We start from the raw sequence: 22,197 nt of genomic DNA, 5'->3' as shown, positions 1-22,197 counted from the left end.
ACTTTCACAGTTACTCACATACAAGAAAAAATGGTTGGCATCTGCAACAAAGCAAATTAATTTACTAGTATCTCATCAAAATGCAGAGTAAGAGATAGTAAAGAAATCCCAGTACACAAGGAATGATAAATGCAAATTACTTATAGAGTATCCATAAAATATGCAAAATATCATTATTAGGCTATTTAGTTTGTTCTCTTTACTATTCTTGAAAAGGGAGAGATATTTTAAGCTTTTCCTGTTATTTATTTTTGCTTTCTCCAACCGTAATTTATGAGAACTTTAGTTCTTCTATTATTAGTTATCTTACCACTAGTGGAGTGGAAGTGCTTCAGGAATGTAATATCCAAGATTAGGGAAAGAAATTGTTTCTACCATTTATATAGAGCTTTGTAGTTTGCAAAGAATTTTAAAATATTTATCTCATTTGAGACCAGCAGTAACCATGTGAAGTAAGTGGGAATTATTATCTTTGAAAAAGGATTCCTGAACGATGAAACTTATTTATGGACGAGGAAGCCCGGAGAGATTAAGTGATTTATCATGCATCACTGGAGTTACAGGGTGAAATCCTGGGCTCCCCATTATTAGGTCTGTGGTCATGAGGCATGTATGTGTCAACTTTGAAACTCAATTTTTTCAACTATAAGATGAAAGATTTTTAAAGATATTAAATTATAAAGTATGTTTAACATTCAGTTTAGTAATCTGGATTTCCGTTTTCTTTTCCAAGCTAGCCAATTGCCTTCCAAGACATCCTCCAGTTTCCCAATCCTGTCTTCTTATTCATGCCATATGTTCACCTGGCAAGAAGACTAGCTTGTTGTAGCCAGGCCAACTCCTTTACAAAACCATTCCTGTTGCTCCCAATACGTGTAATCATGTCTTCTCTTGAAAAGATGTAACACTTTATATCTCTTACACCATTCATCAAATTCTACATGTTATTAGCCACCAATATACCAGGAAGAACAGCCATCACCTGTTACAATCTGAGTCCAATGGACTCTTGTGAAACCTATTTTAAAAATCCATTTTACAAATAATTTACAGATATAAAAGTAAAGAGATATTATGAGAAACAACTGGATTGGAAATTAATTAAATTAAGAAGTTAAATGTAACAAACCCCAATTTAATCCATATTTTTCTGGTGTGAAGATATACATATCCAAAATGGGCAATATCCTTTGAGCAAAAATAATTGCTCATAGATGAGCCTGGAACATAACCATCTTATGAATATTGATCCAGATTTCACACATATCTCTAAGAGGTTCTGGCTTTTTATTGCCTCTGGTTTTTCTTGCACTTATATCATCAAGATGCAATGCTTTGAAAGCTTTCGTGGCTAATTTTGTTGAATTAAGACTGGTCATTTTCTTCATTCTATAATAACAATATTTTCAGTTTTAGACATTGATTAGAATGATCAGTTTAGTGAACTTTTTCATTTCTATGCTGTTTATCTCCTTTCAGTCAGTGCCTTCAGTATATGTCCACTTATGAACCATATCAAGTAAATTCCCTAGCACAGACTTGATAAAATGTGAAAGAATACTGTTACATGTCCTTTAGCAAATATTCCTTTCAAAAAAATTTTCCATGATGACATCCTCCCTATAGAATGACTAACTGGATAATACATTTCCTTTTTGTCCATAGAAGTATAGTGTTCATTCATTGATTCTTGAGTTTGAGAAAATGTATTTCTAGGATATATTATGTGAAGACTCATAATCTGAGATTTAGCTTGTGCAATTAATTTAATCATCATTAGAGTCTGGAGTATTGCTGTCTGTCTTTTTGTCTTTGTGTTCTTATTCATGTAACAATTGTGAAATGTCTTCTGTCAGTTCTCTTTTCTTTGCCATTATGGACAGAAAATTAAAGTGTCTGGGTTCTCAACTGTGTTCAATGAAGGGTTAAACAGAAAAAGATGACAAAAACCCTGTCTCCTGATGTCTTTTATGCTTTCTGGAAAGACCAGGCAGCCCTTTGGGCAGTGCAATGAGAAGGATAATGAAATAGCCATGATTTAGTTCAACTTTATCATCCTTCTAGATGATCAGATCATTTTTTAGTTTTCTTTTTTTTTCTGTGAGAGCCTTAAATTTAAAATGGTTTTTTGCCAGTTATCCAAAAATTATTTAATTGTATAATTAATAGATTATTAAGGAAGCAGATCAGAATAATGTTACATAGATTAAATTCTCTGCCAGTAGTTTTGAACTCTAGGATTGCATAGGGCAATTGAGTGATAATTTATATAATCTTGATTCCAAATGAACATACAGTAAAATTGATATTTATGGTTATGAAATTATGACTGAGACTATTGAGTCTAGGTATTTAAAATCTCTCCCCTATCCCCCCTTTTTTCATCCTCTGAATTGCTTCTGGTCTCAGGTGCCTCTCCTCCCAGCTTGGACCAGCTTATTTCAGTAATGCTTCTATGAGCAAACTTGTACCCTTCATCCTTTTGTTGGTTCCCAGCATGCACTTTGCCAACCCCAACTGGGTAAATTTGGGTCTGTTGTACCTGCCATTGCCCACTACTGGGCTGGCAAATATTTCTTGGAAAACTCATAAGATCAGGCTAAGTTGTATATTATAAGACTAAGATCATAAATAGTTTAAACTGGGAGAGAATCAAGAGAATTAGGAGAATTCAAGTACTAGCGCCATCTTGCAAGTGAGATGAAGAGTTAGTTAATAATAGAGCTAAAACCAAGAGCCAAAGTTTCCTGACCTTTGTTTCAGTGATTTTCCAGCATAGTGAGTTAAGAAGTGGGAAAGTTATATAAAATATGAGAGAAGAGGAAAAGCATTAACAAGTGGGAAAAATTCTAATGTCCCTCCCCACTCTAGTTTTATTGAGGTATAATTGACAGGTAAAATTTTAAGATATTTAAAATGTACATCATGATGATTTGATATATGTATACCTTGTGAAAGGATTCTTCCCATCTAATTAATTAACTCATCCATCACTTCACATATTTATCTCTCTTTTTTTTTTTTTTGTAAGAACATTTAAGTTCTCTCTTGGCACATTTCGATTATACAATACAGTATTATCATCTGTGTCACTATGTTGTATATTAGATCTTTAGACCTTATTCATCTTACAGCTGAGAGTTTGTATCCTTTTACCAACCTCTCCCTATTTCTCCCACCCCCTGACCCCTGGCAACCACTTTTATATTCTCTATTTCTATGAGTTTGACTTTGTTTTTTTAATTCCACACAAAAGTAATTGTCTTTCAGTATCTGATTTACTACACTTAGCATAATACCTTCAAGGTTCATCCATATAGTTGCAAATGGCAGGATTCCCTTCTTATGGCTGAATAATATTTCATTGTGTGTATAAAAAAAACACATTTTCTTTATCTATTCATCCATTGGTAGACACTTAGGTTGTTGCTATGTCTTGGCTTTTGTAAATAATGTTACAGTGAACATGAGGGTCAGGTATCTTTTCAAGATAAAGATTTCGTTTCCCTTGGGTCCATACTCAGAAGTGGAATTGCTGGATCCTATGGTAGTTCTATTGTTAATTTTTTGAAGAACCTCCATACTTTTTCCCATAGTGGCTACACCAATTCTCATTCCCATCAGCAGTGCACAAGGGTTCCCTTTTCTCTACAATCTCACCAACACTTGTTATCCCTTTCGGATTTTTTTGATGACAACAATTCTGACAGCTGTGAGGTGATATCTCATTGTGGTTTTGATTTGCCTTTCCTTAATAATTACTGGTGTTGAACACGTTTTTGTCTACCTGTTGGCCATTTGTGTGTCTTTGGAAAAGTTTGAATTTTCTTATTATTTTAAACTCCTGAGCGTAATTCTCAGGATCATGAAAGAGCAGAATGTTTCACGGTATAGGAAAAATTAGTTCACTGAGAAGAAACACAAAAACTTAAATTGGGTCCAATAACCCTGAATGTTAAAATTTGTTGTGCATTTATCTTATCTTTTTTCTAGATTCTGTGTGCTTAAAGAACAAGGTCATCATGATTTCATAATGATCTTTGCATCTCATGCAGTGGCTTCTATGATATATATTTACTGTATGAGTATTATAGGATAATTTTCAAAAAAGGTAACATAACTCACGAGCAGATATAAAATGAGAAAGTGTTAAAAATTTTGCTCAGTTAAATGAGGGAAACAAGCAGATGTTATAACCTTTTCAAAGGAAAATCCAAAGGGGAGACACATTTGTCGATTAGGAATATTGAAATTAACATGCAAATAGAAGCAACACTAGCTTTTTCCACACGGAAAAGTCAATTGAAACTGACAAGGCAGAATTTGCCGCTTTTTGGGCAAGAATAACTTTGCAGTTATTGGCAATTTAAAGAGCTGTAAAATAACTCATAGAATCTGAATCAGATGATCCCTAATTGTGAGTGAGTCTAGACAAGGCATGGTTTTCCACTGAAGCACAACTTTTTCCATACACATATTTTGTATTCAATTATAAAAATAAAACATATGAAGAGAACTTCACACTCAGTGTGATCAATAAATAGCGCTTTGCCATTTGCAGCTATCATATTGTAAAATATTTATTAGTTTTCTTAAATACATACATTTCTAGAGTAAAATAGATCAAATATTATCCAAAGAATGTTACCTCCTTTCACTACACCTGCCAAGATATTTTTCAAGGCTTTTTCTGTTAGAGAAACATAGAAGAATTATTCAAAGGCTTTGCTTCTTTTGTCCCACTAAGAGAATAAACCAAATTCTTCATGTAAACTTTACCAACCAAATTCAAAGGATGACCAAAAGGAGATGAAAACTCCATTGTTCAAATGCTAAAGGAACTGTCTTCAAGACAAGAATATGCACAAATAAATTTGTAATGTGCAGAATCTAGTTGTAGTGGTTTACACTTATTTGGACATGGGTCAACAATCCTGGCTTGGCTCTGTCCAAGGACCTGTCTGCTCTTCTCATACCTACCTTCAGCTCTGACCTCCATCCTTGGCTCAACAGCTGTCTCTTTCTGTAAAAGTGGCCGTGTGTTTGCAGCATCACAGCCTTAAAATGTTCAAATAGGAAAACAAGATTCCTGAAGGGATCAGTGATCAGAAAAGAGATCTGCAGGGATGCCTTGGCAGCTTGACCATCCATCCACCTTTAGTCACATGGGTGACGTGAAGAGCAGCTGCAACCAATAAGGAGGGAAAAAGAAGTTGCCATGAGGCCAAGAATACCTTACATGACTTTACCTGAAGCCTTACCCTTTGAGATCAGACCTACACAGAGAGGAGATAACATCACAGTTTATGAAAGTTATCTGAACGTAGTAGCAATTTTCCTTGTTCAGTTTTTACCTACCTACCTACATGGTGAGCAATTTAAGAACTTCTCATTCTTGGCAAAGAGCAGTATTTAGCTTCACAGGAAGACCAGTTGGGCTGGAGAGGGAAAGGAGGCGGTCATTTACATCTCACCTATACTTCATCATTTTCCTCAGCAGGAGCTGGTGCTGGGACGGGAGATCAAACTTATTGATCATTAGAAGCCTTTCTTTGGTGATTTCCGCAGAAGAGTTTTAACTCCTTCTGATCCCTGAGTAGCTATAGTGATGGGAGATGGTTTTGGACAGTCTCCTTTTGCATCTTGCATGTGAGTTAACCCTGTGGGTACATTTTGGATAGATAACCAAGCAACATGCTCTAGGACAACAGGTTCTCTGTAAATATATTTTAATGCTACTCACATAAACATTGTCAAAATTGAAAGTTTACACACAGTTCTTTCTAATTCAGTAATATAACAATTCAGTTTTAATATTAAAAATATTAACTAAGTAGTACAACGATAGGGAGTTGTTTTAACACTGTCTTCGTAGAAACTCAAATACTACCAGCATTATTACTTGTATCAAAGGTAGTAAAGCCATGGTAACTTAGCTTTGAATAACCAATTTGGCTAAATAGCAACCTTGACTCATTTGGCTAAAACCAGGATTGCATCTTTTAATCTAGCCCTCTTTTTGCTTCCAGCTTGGAAATAACCAGCATAAATCTGAAACTGTTATCTAACCTTCTTCTGGGCAGTTCATCAGTCATGCTACTAAAATTGATTCCTGACCTCTATACATCTTTCTTTCCTTAGAAATTTCTCATGCTGTCTCTTCCTTCTGTGTTTTCACAGAGGAACTGTGTGTTGTAAAGTATGAGCTTTTAAATTTTGCCATCCTTATTTGAATACCTAAGTTTTTTTTAAATACCTGAAGTATTTTTATTATGTGTTTAAATTCTATCATATATTGTTTCAATGTTTCCACCTACTTCTCCAGATAACAAATTATTGTTTCACCTATGAAGTAATCCTTATGAAATTCCTCTTTTAAAATGTCTGTGCTTCTGGCCAAATGTTTAATAATAAAAAAAATTCAATGTAGACAAAGAGAAAGATATCCTTTAGAAGGATTTATGAAATAATGTTAACCATAAAAATGAGGCTGGTTTTCTGAGCCAGAGCCTAAAAAGAAATCGTGTGATGGGCAAGAAAAAAAAATTTATAAACGCTGACACATATAAAAGTAGTCATGGAATTGTCTTTCTTCAGGCCAAGCCCGTGCTTATTTACAGCAGGTGCCACACCTCTGACACTGGTGAATGTGAAATGGTCTGGTGGAAAGCAAGCGGCCCTGGAGGATTTAAGTTTTCACCAAGGCTGCTATCATAACTGACATTTTCAGATTTCTGTAGTCAGATTATTATAGTCTGATTCTCCCATTTAAGTAAATACCTAATTTTAACTATCTCAAGGTAAGTTAAATATTGAATTCTTTCCTTCATATTTAATACCAGCACTAATCTTCTACAACTACTTTATGCCTAGAGGTCAGTGTGACCAAATATAGTGGATAAATTGACCTTGATTCCAACAGGAATGAATTTAAACCTGCAGTTTGGATAGCTGCAGCGCTGCCCCTGCAAAAATACATTTGGCTTTCGTGTGTGTGTGTGTGTGTGTGTGTGTGTGTGTGTGTGTGTGTGTGTGTGGTCCTAACCTGGACACCCCTCCTTACTTGTAATGGGAGCATGAAAGCCAAGCTGGCAGAGTGCCCACAGCATGTGAGATTGGGTCCTATTTTATAACAAACTGCTTTTACTCCTAAAAATTGAAAAGCATTAAGTTATCTGTGTATAAGTATGTCCTTCTCCTTGTTCTTTTCAACTTTTCCATTAGCCAGAAGAGATTACCTGTGTGGGATACTGTTTGTCACCTACAAGAGAGAGAACATTTTTATTTCGATACAGATTTAACTTATGACCTAGAATTCATGGGTACGCTCCTCAGGTTATGATACAAGGCAGCAAATTCTCAACAAGCTATTATTGTTCTGTGGAATTGCTGCACAACCTACCAAGTGCTTTTAAACATAATGGAATGAAATACAAAGATGCCTGGCTTATAATCATATGTGATAGAAGGGCCCTTACATGAAAAAGGCTCGCTTTGCCCCAGTTTCTCCAGTGAGTTCTTTCCCCTTTCATGTCCTCCTCTATTTAAAAACTGCTGTATGTTTCATCCCTACTTCTCTTGACCCTGCACCACCGTTCATCATGTATCTGTGCCCCGCATTTTCCATCTTCTAGTTTTTATAAGATGATGAAAGGTTTGCGAATAGAGCTATTACTATATTTTAGGTGGTTGTCAAGACACTTGGGTGCATTTTTAGCTGGTGTTATGATACAGATGAAAGACCATGGCATTAATAAGATAGAGTGTCAAAAAACTAATAAACACAAGACAATCCAAAAAGCAGTCAGGAGAAGACATCAAACAAGATTTTATTTGTCTACACACATGCGCGCGCGTGCGCGCACACACACACACACACACACACACACACAAAACCATCAGCTAACTATTCACATCCATCTCATTAGTATCTAGTACAGAGTGATACATACTGTAGATACTCTTAAGTGTTTGGTTTTTTCTGTTTTTCCTTTGAATTTATGAAAACGACTGCATGGGTATTGTAAGCAGTTGAATCCACTAGTAGGCCAGATATCTAGATAACTGCTTATCATAGAACCAGATAGTAAAAGAGGTTAGAACAGCAGTTGGTAAGTAAAAAAAATACCCTCTGAACTCGGTGCAAACCCCAGATCAGTTGAGTAAATGGTCTGAACCCTGAGCTCTAGAGGAGACATGGAGTGTTCATTTCCACTGCCAGCAGTTTTGCAGTTTTGAGTTCACATTAGTTCCATTCACAAAAGACTGACCCTGGCTTACTATAACTAAAACTAGGCAATGCAGAGCCATCTAAACATCTACTGTTTATTACCAGAAAGAACTGAATGGCAATTATACTAAGTTTTGCTTTTTAAAAATATTGAAAACCTATCCTTAGGATAGTCAAACTAATAAGCAGGTTTTAAACCATCTATTATGCACTTTATTTTTCCTAAGCTTAGAAAACAGAGTGAGCAGTAGCACCTTCATCGAAAGCACTCTTCTAGGTGAAATGTAGTTTAAATATTAGAGTTTTAAAAAGTTCTGTGGCTAAAAGACTTTATAAGAAGCAGAGATCTTTTTATTATATCTATATTCATTTTCTATGTAATAGTCAACAGAATTTGGCTATTAGAAATGTTTGCAGGAGCATCTATAGTAAAGAAGTTTATATGCTTTTGAGAATTATTTTAGATGTAGGCAACAGAAGGTGGAGAATTAAAAGGGTTATTATGGGAAATCAATAAATGTTAATTGGTAATGATGGTGAAGTTTAGAGAAAGGGGCAATTGATTCAAGAGCTGTAAATTATCACCCGTTTTGATGACATGGGTGCCTATACATTGAACCCATCCTTGATTGATGAACTAAGAATTGAGTAATGGCCTCAGAAACAGAGAAACTACTTGTGAAACTAAACTCAGTAGGTTTTTGCAATGTTCTTCCAAAATAAGCAGGGATCAGTGATGTTAAAAAGTTGTGGGCTTCTGTGCTGTTATGGCCAGAAGTTTCAGGGAATCATTTTTAGTTCACAGTAAAGAAATTAGATCCATACACACCTTTTTTTCTCCCTCCCTCCCTTCCTTTTTCCCTTCCTTCCTTCCTTCCTTTTGAGGCATGGATGAACTATTGAAACAGTGTCTGCAGAGTATTCAGTATCCTGCTTTGAACCACATTCCTTATGGTTGGGATTATGGAGTGCTCTCTTGGTGAGGCTGTCAGTGCTAAACTCAGATTTGTCTGCAGCTGTGGGTATCAAGTAGCTGCTCACTCTCAACTGGGAAGCTTTCTTTAAAAAAAAAAAAAAAAAGTACTGCTTGCCTGGGGCTCAGAGATCCTGATTTAATGGTCTGGAGTAGGGCCCAGGCATAAGTATTTTTTGGAAAGCTTCCAAGATGATTCTAGAATTGCTGGGATACAGGTTCACTGTCAGTCATCTGACAGTGATAATGAAAGTCAAATTACAAAGTGCAGGTGCAACTTTATTATTCCTCTTCTTTTTTCAGTTATACAATATATAAATTTTTTGTTATTTAAGAAAGAAAGTACACAAGAATTTGTAGAGTAAAACTGAACAAACATCCCCCTTCACCTTTACCTCTGTTCTCTCCAGGTGCAACCAGTTAATGTCCTGTTTATCCTTCCAGTGGTTTCCCACATATTTAAAACTGCAAACAATTACTTATAATCATGTATAGTGTTTTTGAAACATAAATGGGATTATACTGTATTTATGTATTATACTGTGGTTTGCTTTTTTCACTTAATTTGTCTTAGAGATCTTTCCGTGTCAATACATATAAATGTACCTCATTTAAAAAATACATTCTGTTACTTCACTCCTTTTAATAGCTATAGAGTATTTCTCAGTATATGTGGGCTTTAATTTCTTCTTCAGTTTTACATATTGTTAGCTCAGTGGTAAAGAGCAAAGACTGTAGCCAGACTACTTGGTTTTGATGATAAGTATTATTGTTTTTGGCATTATTTTCATTTAATTTTTCTGTTTTTACCAATATGGACAACATTCTAGTTAAGTTTTAGTACCCAAAACATTATGCTTTTCAGTGAATATTCCTGTAGGGCAAATTCTTAGAGTTGCTGGGCCAGAGAGTATGTATATTAGTATTTTGAAAAATGCTATCAAGTTTCCCTCCAAGAGCAATTTACATTTGCTCCAGCCAACAGAATCTCATTGCAATATTTATTTCAAGACCTAAATAAATTGTTCACATCACAATGTGACTTCATGGGCTAATAACCTAATAACTAAGATGACTGGAATTTATTTTCTTTATTTTGACTGGAATTTCATTGAATCAGTTTGATAGCTTTGATTACAGCATGTCAACCTGAAGTTTCGATTTATAGTCTTAAGCCTACATTTAAGGAGAATGGAAAAATGATTTACTGATTTTTTAAGACAACAATTTTTAACATATAAAGTACAAGAGGGATGGAAGTAAAACTGGGCGTTGGCAGTGAAAAGTCTGGACTGGACTAGTTGCAGCCTTTCATTTTATAGTTGGGATCACTCACTTCCCCACAGCATAGTGACAGAACAGTAACCCAAATCTCAAGAAAAATCTACTTCAAATCTATATGTGTCTGTGTTTTAAATTCAGGACCCTGTATTTTTTAGACTTACATGTAATAAAATGTACATGAATATTACTGTGTATAATGTTTTTATATAATGAAAATACAAGTGAAATTTATTATTTTCAAATAAAATTTCCTTCCGTGTAAACTCTCTGAGGCTCACATTTTTTTCATCAACACAACGTTGATATTGTAGAACCTACTTCCCAATATTTTTGAAAACAATATCTTTACCACTGTACTTAGGAAAAATATATAAAAATGAACTCTATTAAAATGTTTTATTGTTTAATTGCCTTACAGCCTTAGGAGTTTGGATATAAGAATAACAAAAGAAGCAAATTCCCATGAAGAATAGGTTGCTTTGATAGAGGAAAATCAGTGCACTGCTGCTGTTTACAGCTCTGGTTCATCACTGTGTTCTGACTCTCCTCTTGGTATCTTGGGGCAGACCCTGTGGAGTGAGTAAACTATACCCAGTGTAAATTTAGATGATTAGAAGCTCTGAGAACAAAGTGAAGCCTTCAGGAAGGCGAGCCTAAGAATCTGTCTCTTACCCTCAGTAGGTACAGGGTGGGCAGGTTGCTTCGACGAAAAACTCCACTCTGGACCCTCTGCTTCTCGTCTGCTCTCTTGGGTTCTCTGATGGCATTTCCTCCCGGCACCTCCCTCCCACCTCCAGACTGGGATCCAGCACATCCCAGCACTGGGTCTTGGGATGACTGACACACAACTGAATTAGATGACAAGTGTTTAGACTTAGTAAAATCAAAAACTGTAGACTTGATGAATATCATCAGCATCGTTTCTGGATTTTAGTTGGATTGTATCAGGGTTAACAGTGATAAACAATCTCTTCAAAGAATCAGTTGTTGTTTCTCCAAATTAGTTTCTGAAATTCTTTCCAATCTGTGATTTTTCTTTACCTCTCTGGCCTCCCATTTGGAAATTTTATTGATCCTTTCATCTGTCTTTCCCGGATATGTTTATGTACCCTTTCCTGTGTTCATCCCTCCTTCCTGCCCTGTCACCTGCACTTTTCCGACTCTATTCTCTCTCTCTGACACTGCTTTACTTACTGTTCTTTCATTGTTTCCTTCCTTTTGAGAAGCTTACAGATCACTGTGTCCTCATCCCTAATGCCTCCATCTAACCCCCCAGAATATAGATTTGTTTCCATATATATATTCTTACTAGGTTAATACTTTCAAATACTTAGAAGCACTTATGATATATTTTTTTCCATTGCACTTTTAGTCAAACAGAGCTGGCTCTTTATCTGTGTGTAAGTGTCAGCCCAGTTTTTAAAAATTACTTTTGGGACCTGTTTTAATGCTTGCATCACCACATAAAATCATTCAACTTAAAAAAAGCAAGCTGACTTGGAGAGGTGTGGAGGGTGAACAAAGGAGACTGGTACTATGTAGAGCTCTGTATACAAGGAGTATGTGGTGTGATAATCACTTGTGAGCCGAAAGGTAGCTGAATATTTCCATTTTGGTGTCAGTCCCTTGGGAAGGAAGGGGTTTCATAATGGGGTGTGATCTGCACTCTTAGTGACTGGCATTGAATGATTAAATAGAAGAGGAGAATACATACCCCTCCTCCCCTTTTAAGGCTAAACACATTTACACTGAATGCAAATCTTTTCAGTGCAGAACAGTCTGGCCTAATGATAGCATAAATCTGAAAAGCTCAAGAAGTGAATTAACTATGCAGATCAAAATGCAAGGAAACCAAAATTACATAGTATCCTTAACAATAACTTTTAAAAGCCAAATGTAATGGTAAATGCACACACACAGTATGATGGAAGACCCCATTTGTAAAAATGGAGTCCTGACATCAGGCCCTTGGTAGATGAGTGGGCAAATGGGTCCCTGAATTGGATACCAAAGTGACTGACAAAATTGACGTGTCCACAGGAGAGCCGCCTCTATTACTCAAGCCTTTAACCTATTTTCTCTCTCTTCAAAAATGAGCCCTTGAGTGGATGTTATCCTCAAGAAAGTGAATTTAATTCAAAAGAAGATATTTTATAGATGAGCAAATTTATTTTAAGAATTCGTTTATCCATTATAGAAGAGAAGTATGTGGGAAAACATTATTATAAGTAATAGGGTTAAATACTTTTTAAAGATGCCATTTTTGAGTGTTTTTAGGGGACCTGAATTTCAAGCATTAATCATAATTTTTATTATTCTTTGATTTTGCATTACCTCTTAGAACACATGGCTGAACAGTATTGAAACTGCATTATAATATTGTTTCATTAATTTATTATATTAAGGCATGTGATTATATAATAATTTAATCATGAAAAGAGATTTCTTGATTTTTCACTTTAATTTTTGAAAATCTGATGCTTTCTTTTTTCCTGACATAAATACTTGTTAATTACTGCAAAGAGTAAAAAAGCCCATTATTCTTGTGAATCCATCATTCTAAAATCTGTAAGGTAATATTGATAACTAGAGGAGCAGGCCATTGATAACTAGGACAAGTTATCCTAGTTTTTGCCATGTAACAAAAATTAGCTTATAGTTATCCCAGAAGATAAAATTCTAAGTATCCTGCATATACTTCCCAGTGGGTTAGGAGTAGCTTGTCTTTGAAATATATGGTAGTATCTGCTTGCTATATAAGCTTGCTAGTCTCACACACACACACACAGATAATTAATATAATTAATTATTTTGTCATTGTAGCCTTAAGCTGATTCTCAAGATAGTTACCTATTTTGCTATCATTTTTTAAAAAGTGTCGTGACCTATTGTGTGTATTTCATAGTGAGAATTACGGAGTCATAAGTGTATTTGGAAAATAAATTTAAAATAGGAAACCCTTAAACATTTCATTTGGAGACAAATCAATAAGCAAAAAAAATCAAGTAGATTAAAATCTTTGTAAATATAAAATTTTATTTCCTCTACTTTATTATATTTTATTGTTTATTAATATAAAATTTTAAAGGAAAGAAAATCTGATTGAAATTGAGCAAATATATCTTCCGAATAATTTCTCAGCTTTTAGAAGCTAAGTCAAAATTCCTAACATATAGTACAAGCTGTGCCCCAGTGTGCATTCTAATATTAATTAAGGATGGATTTATATTTATTTCAATTTAGAAGAATTTACCGCAAAAGGAAAACTAACTTCCTACAGAAAGAAAAGTTTTTCCTGTCACCGAACTAGCATCAAATTTTACTAATCCAATCTAAGTATCTAGAAGCTTTCTTTTATAGCATTCTTCTGATTCAGATACTTTCTGTTGTGCTCTAAAATTACTTGGTAATTCCCCATGTATCATTTACGATAGATGTCTGATTTTCTTATTTATCAGATTTCACTGCACTAACGTGTACAAAGAGAAAAAAACTCTTTCAGTTTACTGGTTTCCACAGCCAAAATAATTAATACCCAAAGAAATGTTAAACTCATAAAGTTTAATTTGTTCTGTAATTTTCCCAATTGCTGGTTGAATTGGCATTGCATATTAAGTCAACAGCTGTGTTTTTTAGCTATCTTTTTAAAGCTTGCTGGTGGTTGTGTTTTTTGGTTTTTTTTTTTTTTTTTTTTTTGTTTTTTGCTGAACGTGGCTGCCCTCTAGTGGATTAAACGTCCTTTACAATAACCTCACTGTCGAATCATTTCTCTGTGGAGTGATGAGTCTTTCATGCTTTAGTATTCTTGCTTTTCATTGACTTTTGTATTCAGTACAAGTGTTAGAATTTTGCTGGAGCATTTTGGTAATGATAATCTTTGAAGCAATATATTTTAAGTAGCATTAATACTTACTAGGAAGGTGTATTAAAATAAGCTGCCCTCATTGACATTTGGTGTATTTTAGGGGTTTTTTTAGTTTAATTATTTTTGCAGTATAGTTGGTTTACAATGTTGTGTTAATTTCTGGGGTACAGCATAGTGATTCAGTTATACATATATATTCCTTTTCATACTCGTTTTCATTATAAGCTATTAGAAGGTATTGAATATAGTTCCCTGTGCTGTACAGTAGGACCTTGCTGTTTATCTTGTTTATATATTGTAATTAGTATCTGCAAATCCTGAACTCCCAATTTATCCCTCCATCCCCCCCTTTCTCCCCTGGTAACCACAAGTTTGTTTTCTATGTCTGAGTCTGTCTCTGTTTTGTAAATAAGTTCATTTGTCTCATTTTTTTTTAGATTTCACATATAAATGATATATGGTATTTTTCTTTTTATTTTCTGCCAAGCATCTTATGATAGAGCCCTCCTCAAGATGTGTTCATTATTCTTGTTGCAGATGCTACAACTGTGGTGGGCTTGATCATCATGCTAAGGAATGTAGTCTACCTCCTCAGCCAAAGAAGTGCCATTGCTGTCAGAGCATCACGCACATGGTGGCGAACTGCCCGCACAAAGGCATGGCGCAGCTGCCCCCCGGTTCTCAGGGAAGACAGGAGGCGGAGTCCCAGCCGTGCGCCTCGACCTTCCCTCGAGAGCTGGGGGGAGGGCACGGCTGCGCGTCTCCACCGTTTCCGCAGGAGGCAAGGTCCGAGACCTCGGAGTGGCCAGGCAGGTCCCCCCAAGACGCTTCGTCCACCAAGCCACTTGCGGCACCAGAAGAACAAAGCAAAAAGGGGCCTTCCGTTCAAAAGAGGAAAAAGACATAACCCTTCTCCTTAACGCATCCTTTTCTCTCCCCAGTTGGGAAGTCTACCTCATGCAAGTACAGGGGAACAGTATTTCACAAACAGCAGCTGACCTGGGATTTTAACTACTGTTGAGGAACTGTGAATTTCTGTAAACAGACAAATCACTCTAAGCAAATGACCTTTGAGCAGGGTGTCCTGTTTTCACGTTACTCGCAGAGAATGAGATGCTATGAGTATCTGTATGTGCAGGTGTGAGAGGGGGAGAGCTTGAGTGTGTGTGTGTAGGAGGATTTTAGAGAGAATGTAGACACATGTATAAAGAGGGCTTGTCTTTATGTATGTGTGTACAGAGCTATTAAGCACACACCCACACTCACAGAGCTGGACATCCCCAAGAACTGAAAACCCACATGAAGTATTTTAGATGGTTTTGAAAATACCCCCTGGAGTTTTCTTGAAATACCATTCCCTTTATATTACATTAAGGAAAAAAAATGACTGTTACCTTTTGTGTGAACCAAAGGATACTTCAAATCTCAGAGCTGCCAATCATATGGTACTAAAGGTTTTTAAGACACCAGTTCTCCCGAATTTGGGATTGCCTCTTTTTCTTGATATCCATACAGTGTGTCCACCCCCCCTCAACCCCTTTGAAGGCAGTACCTTAATTCCATATGCCTCTGACTGCCATAAACTTTTTTGAATCTGGGATACATAACTCCAGAAAAGACAATGAATGTGTAATTTCTGTGCCGATATTTCAATGTTTTTAATTCATGTGTTTTGATTGTAAATTAGATGCCTATTAAGAGAAATGAAGGGGAGGGCAAATGTATAAATGTAGTGACTTGATTGTTCTCAATGGTATTTTGATACCAGCTCATTATAATCTTTTACCTGTTGTGAGGTTTTTAAGGGACTGTGGCAACAGCAGCTTCCCTTGACTGAGTCAATCCTTCTGACCATCGCTTCGAGCAGGGGCCTCCTTGTTTACTACTGAAGACCTTGGAGGAGAACTCCAATCGTTTGGTGTATATTTTCAGTGGCTGTTTTTATTCCCCCTGGAGAGTCACCTGACTTGTTTCTAAAATATACAAACAACACAGCACAGATATTTGTAAAGTGCCAGGGTTGGGAAGGAAAATGAAGTGAATGCTCACAATTGCCCAATATGTATGACCTTGAATAACATGAAGAAGTACAGTGTTTGGTGGCAGGCAACTAGCGTGATGAGCCTGGGCCAAGAGGTACCCAGCCCTCTCCAACCAGAGAGGTAGAAGTCTTTTATACAATACAGTTGATCTTCTGGAAATTTCCTTGTAACTCATACTAAAGGGCCCTAGATGGTAGATTCAGGATGAACATTCAGGGATGGGGCAGAGATAACCTCTCAGGATGGTCCTGTTATATTGAAAAAATCTGCCTGGGAACCAGTCATGGTATTGGTCCCGTTAGGTTTCAGTCATTAAAAAAAATTCATCTTGGTGTCATCCTGGTTCTAGATGTTAGGGATAAATTTCGGAAACATCTCCAAGAAGGTACCGATCAGTGACAATGCTTATTAACATTGGCAATAAGTATAGTTTTGTATGAGCCTGTTGGTGTAAGCTCAGATAATCAGAAAAAGAAAATAGCATGATTCAAGTGAGACACTTTCTGCTGAACAGTTTCTGATCCCTCCCCGATGTGTCCTGCCAGAGGGAGGCTTCTACGGTTGCCACCATTTCTGCAAGCAAGCCACGCATAGGGAGAGCGTGCCTCAGGCTGGGCCGCGGTCCTTCCCAGCTCAGCTTGAGTTGACAGTGTTTGTGAGAATCTCCATGGGATATACTGAAGTGTCAGTGTGCTGTGATGCAGAGCTTACCTTTGACGATATTGAATGTGATAAATAGCTATAGAGAAGTACTTCCTTGCCTTATGTGAGGATTGTAAGCTTATTTAAATTATGTAGACAAATCAAAGTGGCATTGCTTAATTTTTAGCAGGTGTAATAAGCAGGTTAACAGTAAAAATGCAAAACATAAGACGTCACTTTGAAAATTCAAACCAAAGTTCCTTGGACCTTATTAGAAATAGGAAATTATGGACTTGAGAATTGGACATTCCCTGTTTACATAGGAACAGTTCAGAGCTGAGATCATGGTTTAAAAAAAAAAGGAAGAAAGAAACTGTAACTGGACCTTATGGGTGCAATTTGAAATCATTTTAAGCATCTTACCAGACTGAACTAAGAGCACATACCAAACCTATCTTATGGTTAAAATTTGGGGTTTATTTTTTATATAAGAATATTATCACTATTACATAACATACTCAGGACAAAGAACTTTGCTCAGGGAACATACCATATTAATATTGTCATTTCTTTACAGAATAGTCTACAGTCCTGCTTACTCAAAACAAACCAAATAACTCAGACCTTTATATAAGTGTTGTGTACTGACGATAGTAATAACTACCTCTGAGTTTTGACATTGATCAAAATTTCCAAATACCAGATATCAGTTCTCCTATTTTTATTTCATGTGAAAAGTACTCTAAAGGAGACTTCCTGAGCTCCTTGCATATGTGAATGTCACTGATGTAAGCACAGTGTCCATTTACATGGGTGAGATATTATTCTGTTTACAGCAAAAGGCTACCTCATTATTGATGCATAGCACACCTTTATGCTGCTCCAGCCTCACAGTGGCTGATAATTCTCTGGTACAGAACCTTTTAATCTATATTATAGATAGCAATTCACAACTGCATGTTTCTGACAAACACTTGTGAATAATCATGCATCTCATTTAGTGAGCCAAGTCTCCAAGCATTTCCTTAAATGTTGTCGTGGATTTAGTTTAAAGACTTATGGGGACTCTTCCACTGAAGTAAAACAGAACACACAAGCAATCTTGGAAATAGCTGCTTTGCCCAGAGGTCGGTAGTGGGAAAAGGTCGGGAAGAGAGGTTGGTGTGTGAGTGTGTGTGTGTGCTGGGCAAAAGTATAAAAGATGCCAATCTGCTTCATTCGTGTCTATGCTGCCCTGAGGCCAAGCGTACCGCAGCGTAATTGCCCCAGGCACATAATTAACTAGCACTGGCTGCCAAGGAGTGAACACGGAGTGAATGTGCAATGCCGTTTCTAGCTACTGAGCGGTAGGGTCTGCATGAAGCATCAGTTTACAGGAGTTGCTAAGGGGTTGGGCAAGAGGTCTGTGAATGAGTTGCCCCTTGACCTCACCCCTCAACGTCAACACAAATGTGATTCCTAAGAAAGATGCACTACCGATCTCTTAGCCCTGTGAGCTATTCACTGCTACATGGCGGATTATAGTAGAAACATTTTTGTACTTGCATTTCTAGTCTTTACTAGAAGACTTTGGATGTATTTTTACAGTTGAAAGATTTAGAAAGATTTTTACCTGCTTATAACTTGGAAGTTTGGCGTGCAATGTAGGGGAAAAGATCAAGAAACATCATGTTATTAGCATCGGTCCATCTGCAGATACAGGATGTTTTTATTGCCGGTATTTTTTTTTTTTTCATATTCTGGCCCAGTTTTATTTTGCACCACTGTGGCCCGCAGTTACTGCTAGCTGTATTTAGTTTGTGAATAGAAGCCCATAAGTGTTAATAGACGTTGTAACATTCACTGTAAGATGAATTATACAGGACATGGGAAATCTCATTAAGTCTTAAAGTTAATTTAAATTAATTTATCTGTTTTCTCTAAGAAATGTTTATCATAAAATATATATGTGTGTTTCCCCTTTGGTTATGGAATTTGGGAAAGTATGTACAAGTGCAGCTGCATGACTTTAATTCTCTAGATGTCTTAATGAGATTTATTTGTTTTAGGGAAGAACAACTTGTTAAAAGCATCAAGTTCTGTCTTACATCGCTGTCAACAGCCTCTTTCGGATGTGGTGGTTCCTGTGATCTGTCTCATAGTTGTTCAGTTAGAGTGAGAGGTTGACCTCTGAATCGCTTTTAAATTGTCTGTTTGGAACAGAGCTGCAATGTCATGGTAAAGTACCGTACTGTGAGAAACTGTTACGACATTTAATGCATCTGTGGCTTCACACTTGTGAGAGTTAGTTACCAGCTTGAAAATGATGGTGTTGACTACCTCTTGAATTACTTACATCTACCAACCACTGGCACCCACCGCCAGCGGGCTTTAATCAGTCTGTGTTGCTTTTGGGTATTAACAGGTTTAACCATAACAGAGACCAAAGTGAACACTGATTTCTATATGTCTTTAATATTGTGTTTTATCTAGTGTTTTAAAATTATCCTTAGTAGTATTTAGATTACCTCATTGTCCATTTTGGCTCATGTTGTTTACAAGTGAAAAAAAACACTTGAACTGTATGTTTTTAAAGGACAAAAAAGGCGTAGGTGTTCGGGATGGCATTTCACTCGTGTACAGTCATCTTGACGGACTAAAAGTACTGTTTGCCTTTCTGCGGACCGTGGATTTTATAATCTCATTTCATGCCTAATGTCTTATTCTGTCAATTATGGATATTTTGAGGTTTAAAGAAATTACTTGATTAAAAATAAAACATATAACGTTGGCATTTATGATGAGTTTTGGAGATTTTTCATGATTTGTTTAAATTATATGTGGTTTGCAACTTTACACTTTTCTCTTAACATCATGCAGTGTTTTGTCATAGAAATAAAAATTGTTCGAGAACAACATTTTTGGTAAGTGCACGTGTGGTTTGAGGAAGTGAGATTCAGTGGGGCAGGAAGGATGGGCGTGGTTGGGGTTGTAAAGAGGAGAATCCAGGACAAGAAACAGCATAAACAAAAGGCCAGAGTTGAAACTAAACAATGCATGTTCAGTCAATCAGTAAAGAGATTAATTTGGTGGGACAGAGTATAAAAAACAACTTTTTGAATGTAGTGGAGGGCCGCCAGTGCAGCCAGGAACGTGAGGGACTTCCAGCTCTGAAAAGGGAAAAGCATGAGCGGTGAGAACATTTGCCCCAAGCTTTTTCCCTGTGGTCACTTCCCAGTTCCCGGAGGTGCCCCAGGGTGGAAGAACTCACCCAGGAAGTGGTGGTCTTACTGAGCTGAGGAAACAAATTCAGGGCTGCCAGAGAACAGAAAGTTGAGGGACAAGCCCCAGGGCTCACAAAGAAGGGAGCCCCCAAATCTTCATATAGATTCGTTTCAAGCCATTGACTGAATCTGAAGACTCAGAAGAAAACAGCAGCTGAAAGCAGAGCCACAGCCATGGCGAGGCAAGAGAGGTGCTTGGGTGTAAAACTTAAGGAGGTGCTCACTTTCAGAGTGGTGCCTTGCCCTCGACACCATCCTTTCTTCATCCTAGTCTAGCCCCTGACTGGGAGGCTAAGAGGGGTTGCAGATAAATTTCTGTAGCCATCTTTGCTGGAGAGAGATGGAATTTGAAGTCTCAGAGGTAGATGAGATAAACACCTGAGCTCTTTGTCTGGGTCCCAGAAGGGCTAAACATAAGAATAAGGGTCTTGCCCATAGACTATAGACTATAGACTAGGAAAAGGACAAAATGAAACAGACCAGCCCTGACAAAGCCTAAAATTAACACTGGATGGGACCAAGGTGACCAGCTGGTACACTACCTACCTACCAAAGGAAAGCTTACCCCTCCTTAGAAGGTAACATCACCCAGATATTACAGATTTTCATCTACAGCGTTCAGCATCCAATCAAAAAGGATGAAGCATGCTAATGAAGAGGACCAACTGTCTGGAAACACATAAAAACACTCAGGTAACTCAGATACTGAAGTTAACATACAAGGACTTTAAATGGAGAAGATACAGAAGTCAAAAAAATTCTAGAACCAAAAATTATAATAACCGAAAATGAGTTCAACAGGTAAGTTTTAACAGCAGGTGAAAAGCAACAGAAGATTAGTCAATGGGAAGACAGGTCAATAGAAAGTATCCAGATTGATGAACAGGAAAATTTTAATGGTGTGATTTGGGTGAAACCAAGTCACAGAGTTTTTTTAAAAAAAATAAATAGAGTCTGCACCACTTGTTTGGCATGAGAGTGAAAGGGAGGATAAATGTTACACAACAACTGAAAAAGGTAAGAGTTAATTTTTTAAGGTGGAAGAAGACTGCTTTTTTGTCTACTGTTTCATTTTATTTCATTATTGGAAAAATAGACAAAATAGCAAAATAATGAATGCAGAAAAGCTACAAATGTTACCAAAGTGATTACAGTGATGATAAAGTTGCTTCCTTAACAAAGTTATTGCCATGTTATCTTGCCTCCCAGCTTTCTTGCTTACAAGGTAGCTGGAAGTCCTGTTGAACTTCTATTCTACTCTTTGCTTTTCTTCCTGAAGGTGGGTATCTTTCCCAGTACCTCATTGTGGGTTTGAAACCCAGTGAATCGGACAATAAAACAGGCAGACAAGACAGACCAGTCCTAATATCAGGGAGAAGCAACCCCTGGCTTCCATCCCTTTAGTAGCATCTTCTCGTGACCTTGTCATTTACTCTTCAGGGATACTGAGTATGTGTTTGAAGCCAGAGAGAACAGGACCAGTGGAGAGAGAGGTAAGGTTCTAGAAGAGGACCTAAGTATGGAACTACTTTCATGAAGGAGCGTGGGGGAAAGGTTTCTCACCACTCCTTTTGGTTGCTCTCTAAGTGGTCATTCTGGGGGGACACAAGGATAATTGTGGTATTTTAATGGAACTCCCCAAATGATCATTGAAAAGCTGGGGCTTCGGGTGGTCTGAATTTTTAAAAACATTTAGAAATACCCAAGCGCATTGTGCTGGCACACCCACATGCTGGTTTGCAGACACAGTTCACCACATACATCCCCTCCAGAGAGCTACACTGGGGAAAGAAGTTACAGTGTTTAGATGATGGGAGAATTTGACAACTGAAATACAGGCTTGGGTAATTAATGTTTCTTGTCTTTTTCGTAATAGAGAGCAAACATAAGGATATCCA

The 22,197-nt window shown here is 36.9% G+C and overlaps 1 protein-coding gene across 1 annotated transcript in view; it reads left to right on the top strand.

Moving 5' to 3' along the window:
- Window positions 1-15,708, top strand: part of LIN28B (lin-28 homolog B) — a 101,587-nt gene extending 85,879 nt beyond the window's left edge. Inside the window, exon 5 of the mRNA XM_064487121.1 lies at window positions 14,890-15,708. Within this exon, the coding sequence (XP_064343191.1) occupies window positions 14,890-15,259 (370 nt within the window). The 3' untranslated portion in view covers window positions 15,260-15,708. The remainder of the gene's footprint in view (window positions 1-14,889) is intronic.
- The last annotated feature ends 6,489 nt before the right edge of the window (window positions 15,709-22,197 follow it).

Source organism: Camelus dromedarius, chromosome 6 (assembly GCF_036321535.1).
Source record: "Camelus dromedarius isolate mCamDro1 chromosome 6, mCamDro1.pat, whole genome shotgun sequence".
Taxonomy (NCBI): domain Eukaryota; kingdom Metazoa; phylum Chordata; class Mammalia; order Artiodactyla; family Camelidae; genus Camelus; species Camelus dromedarius.
Note: the sequence above shows the minus strand (reverse complement) of the source record. Positions and strands in the feature narration are given on the sequence as shown.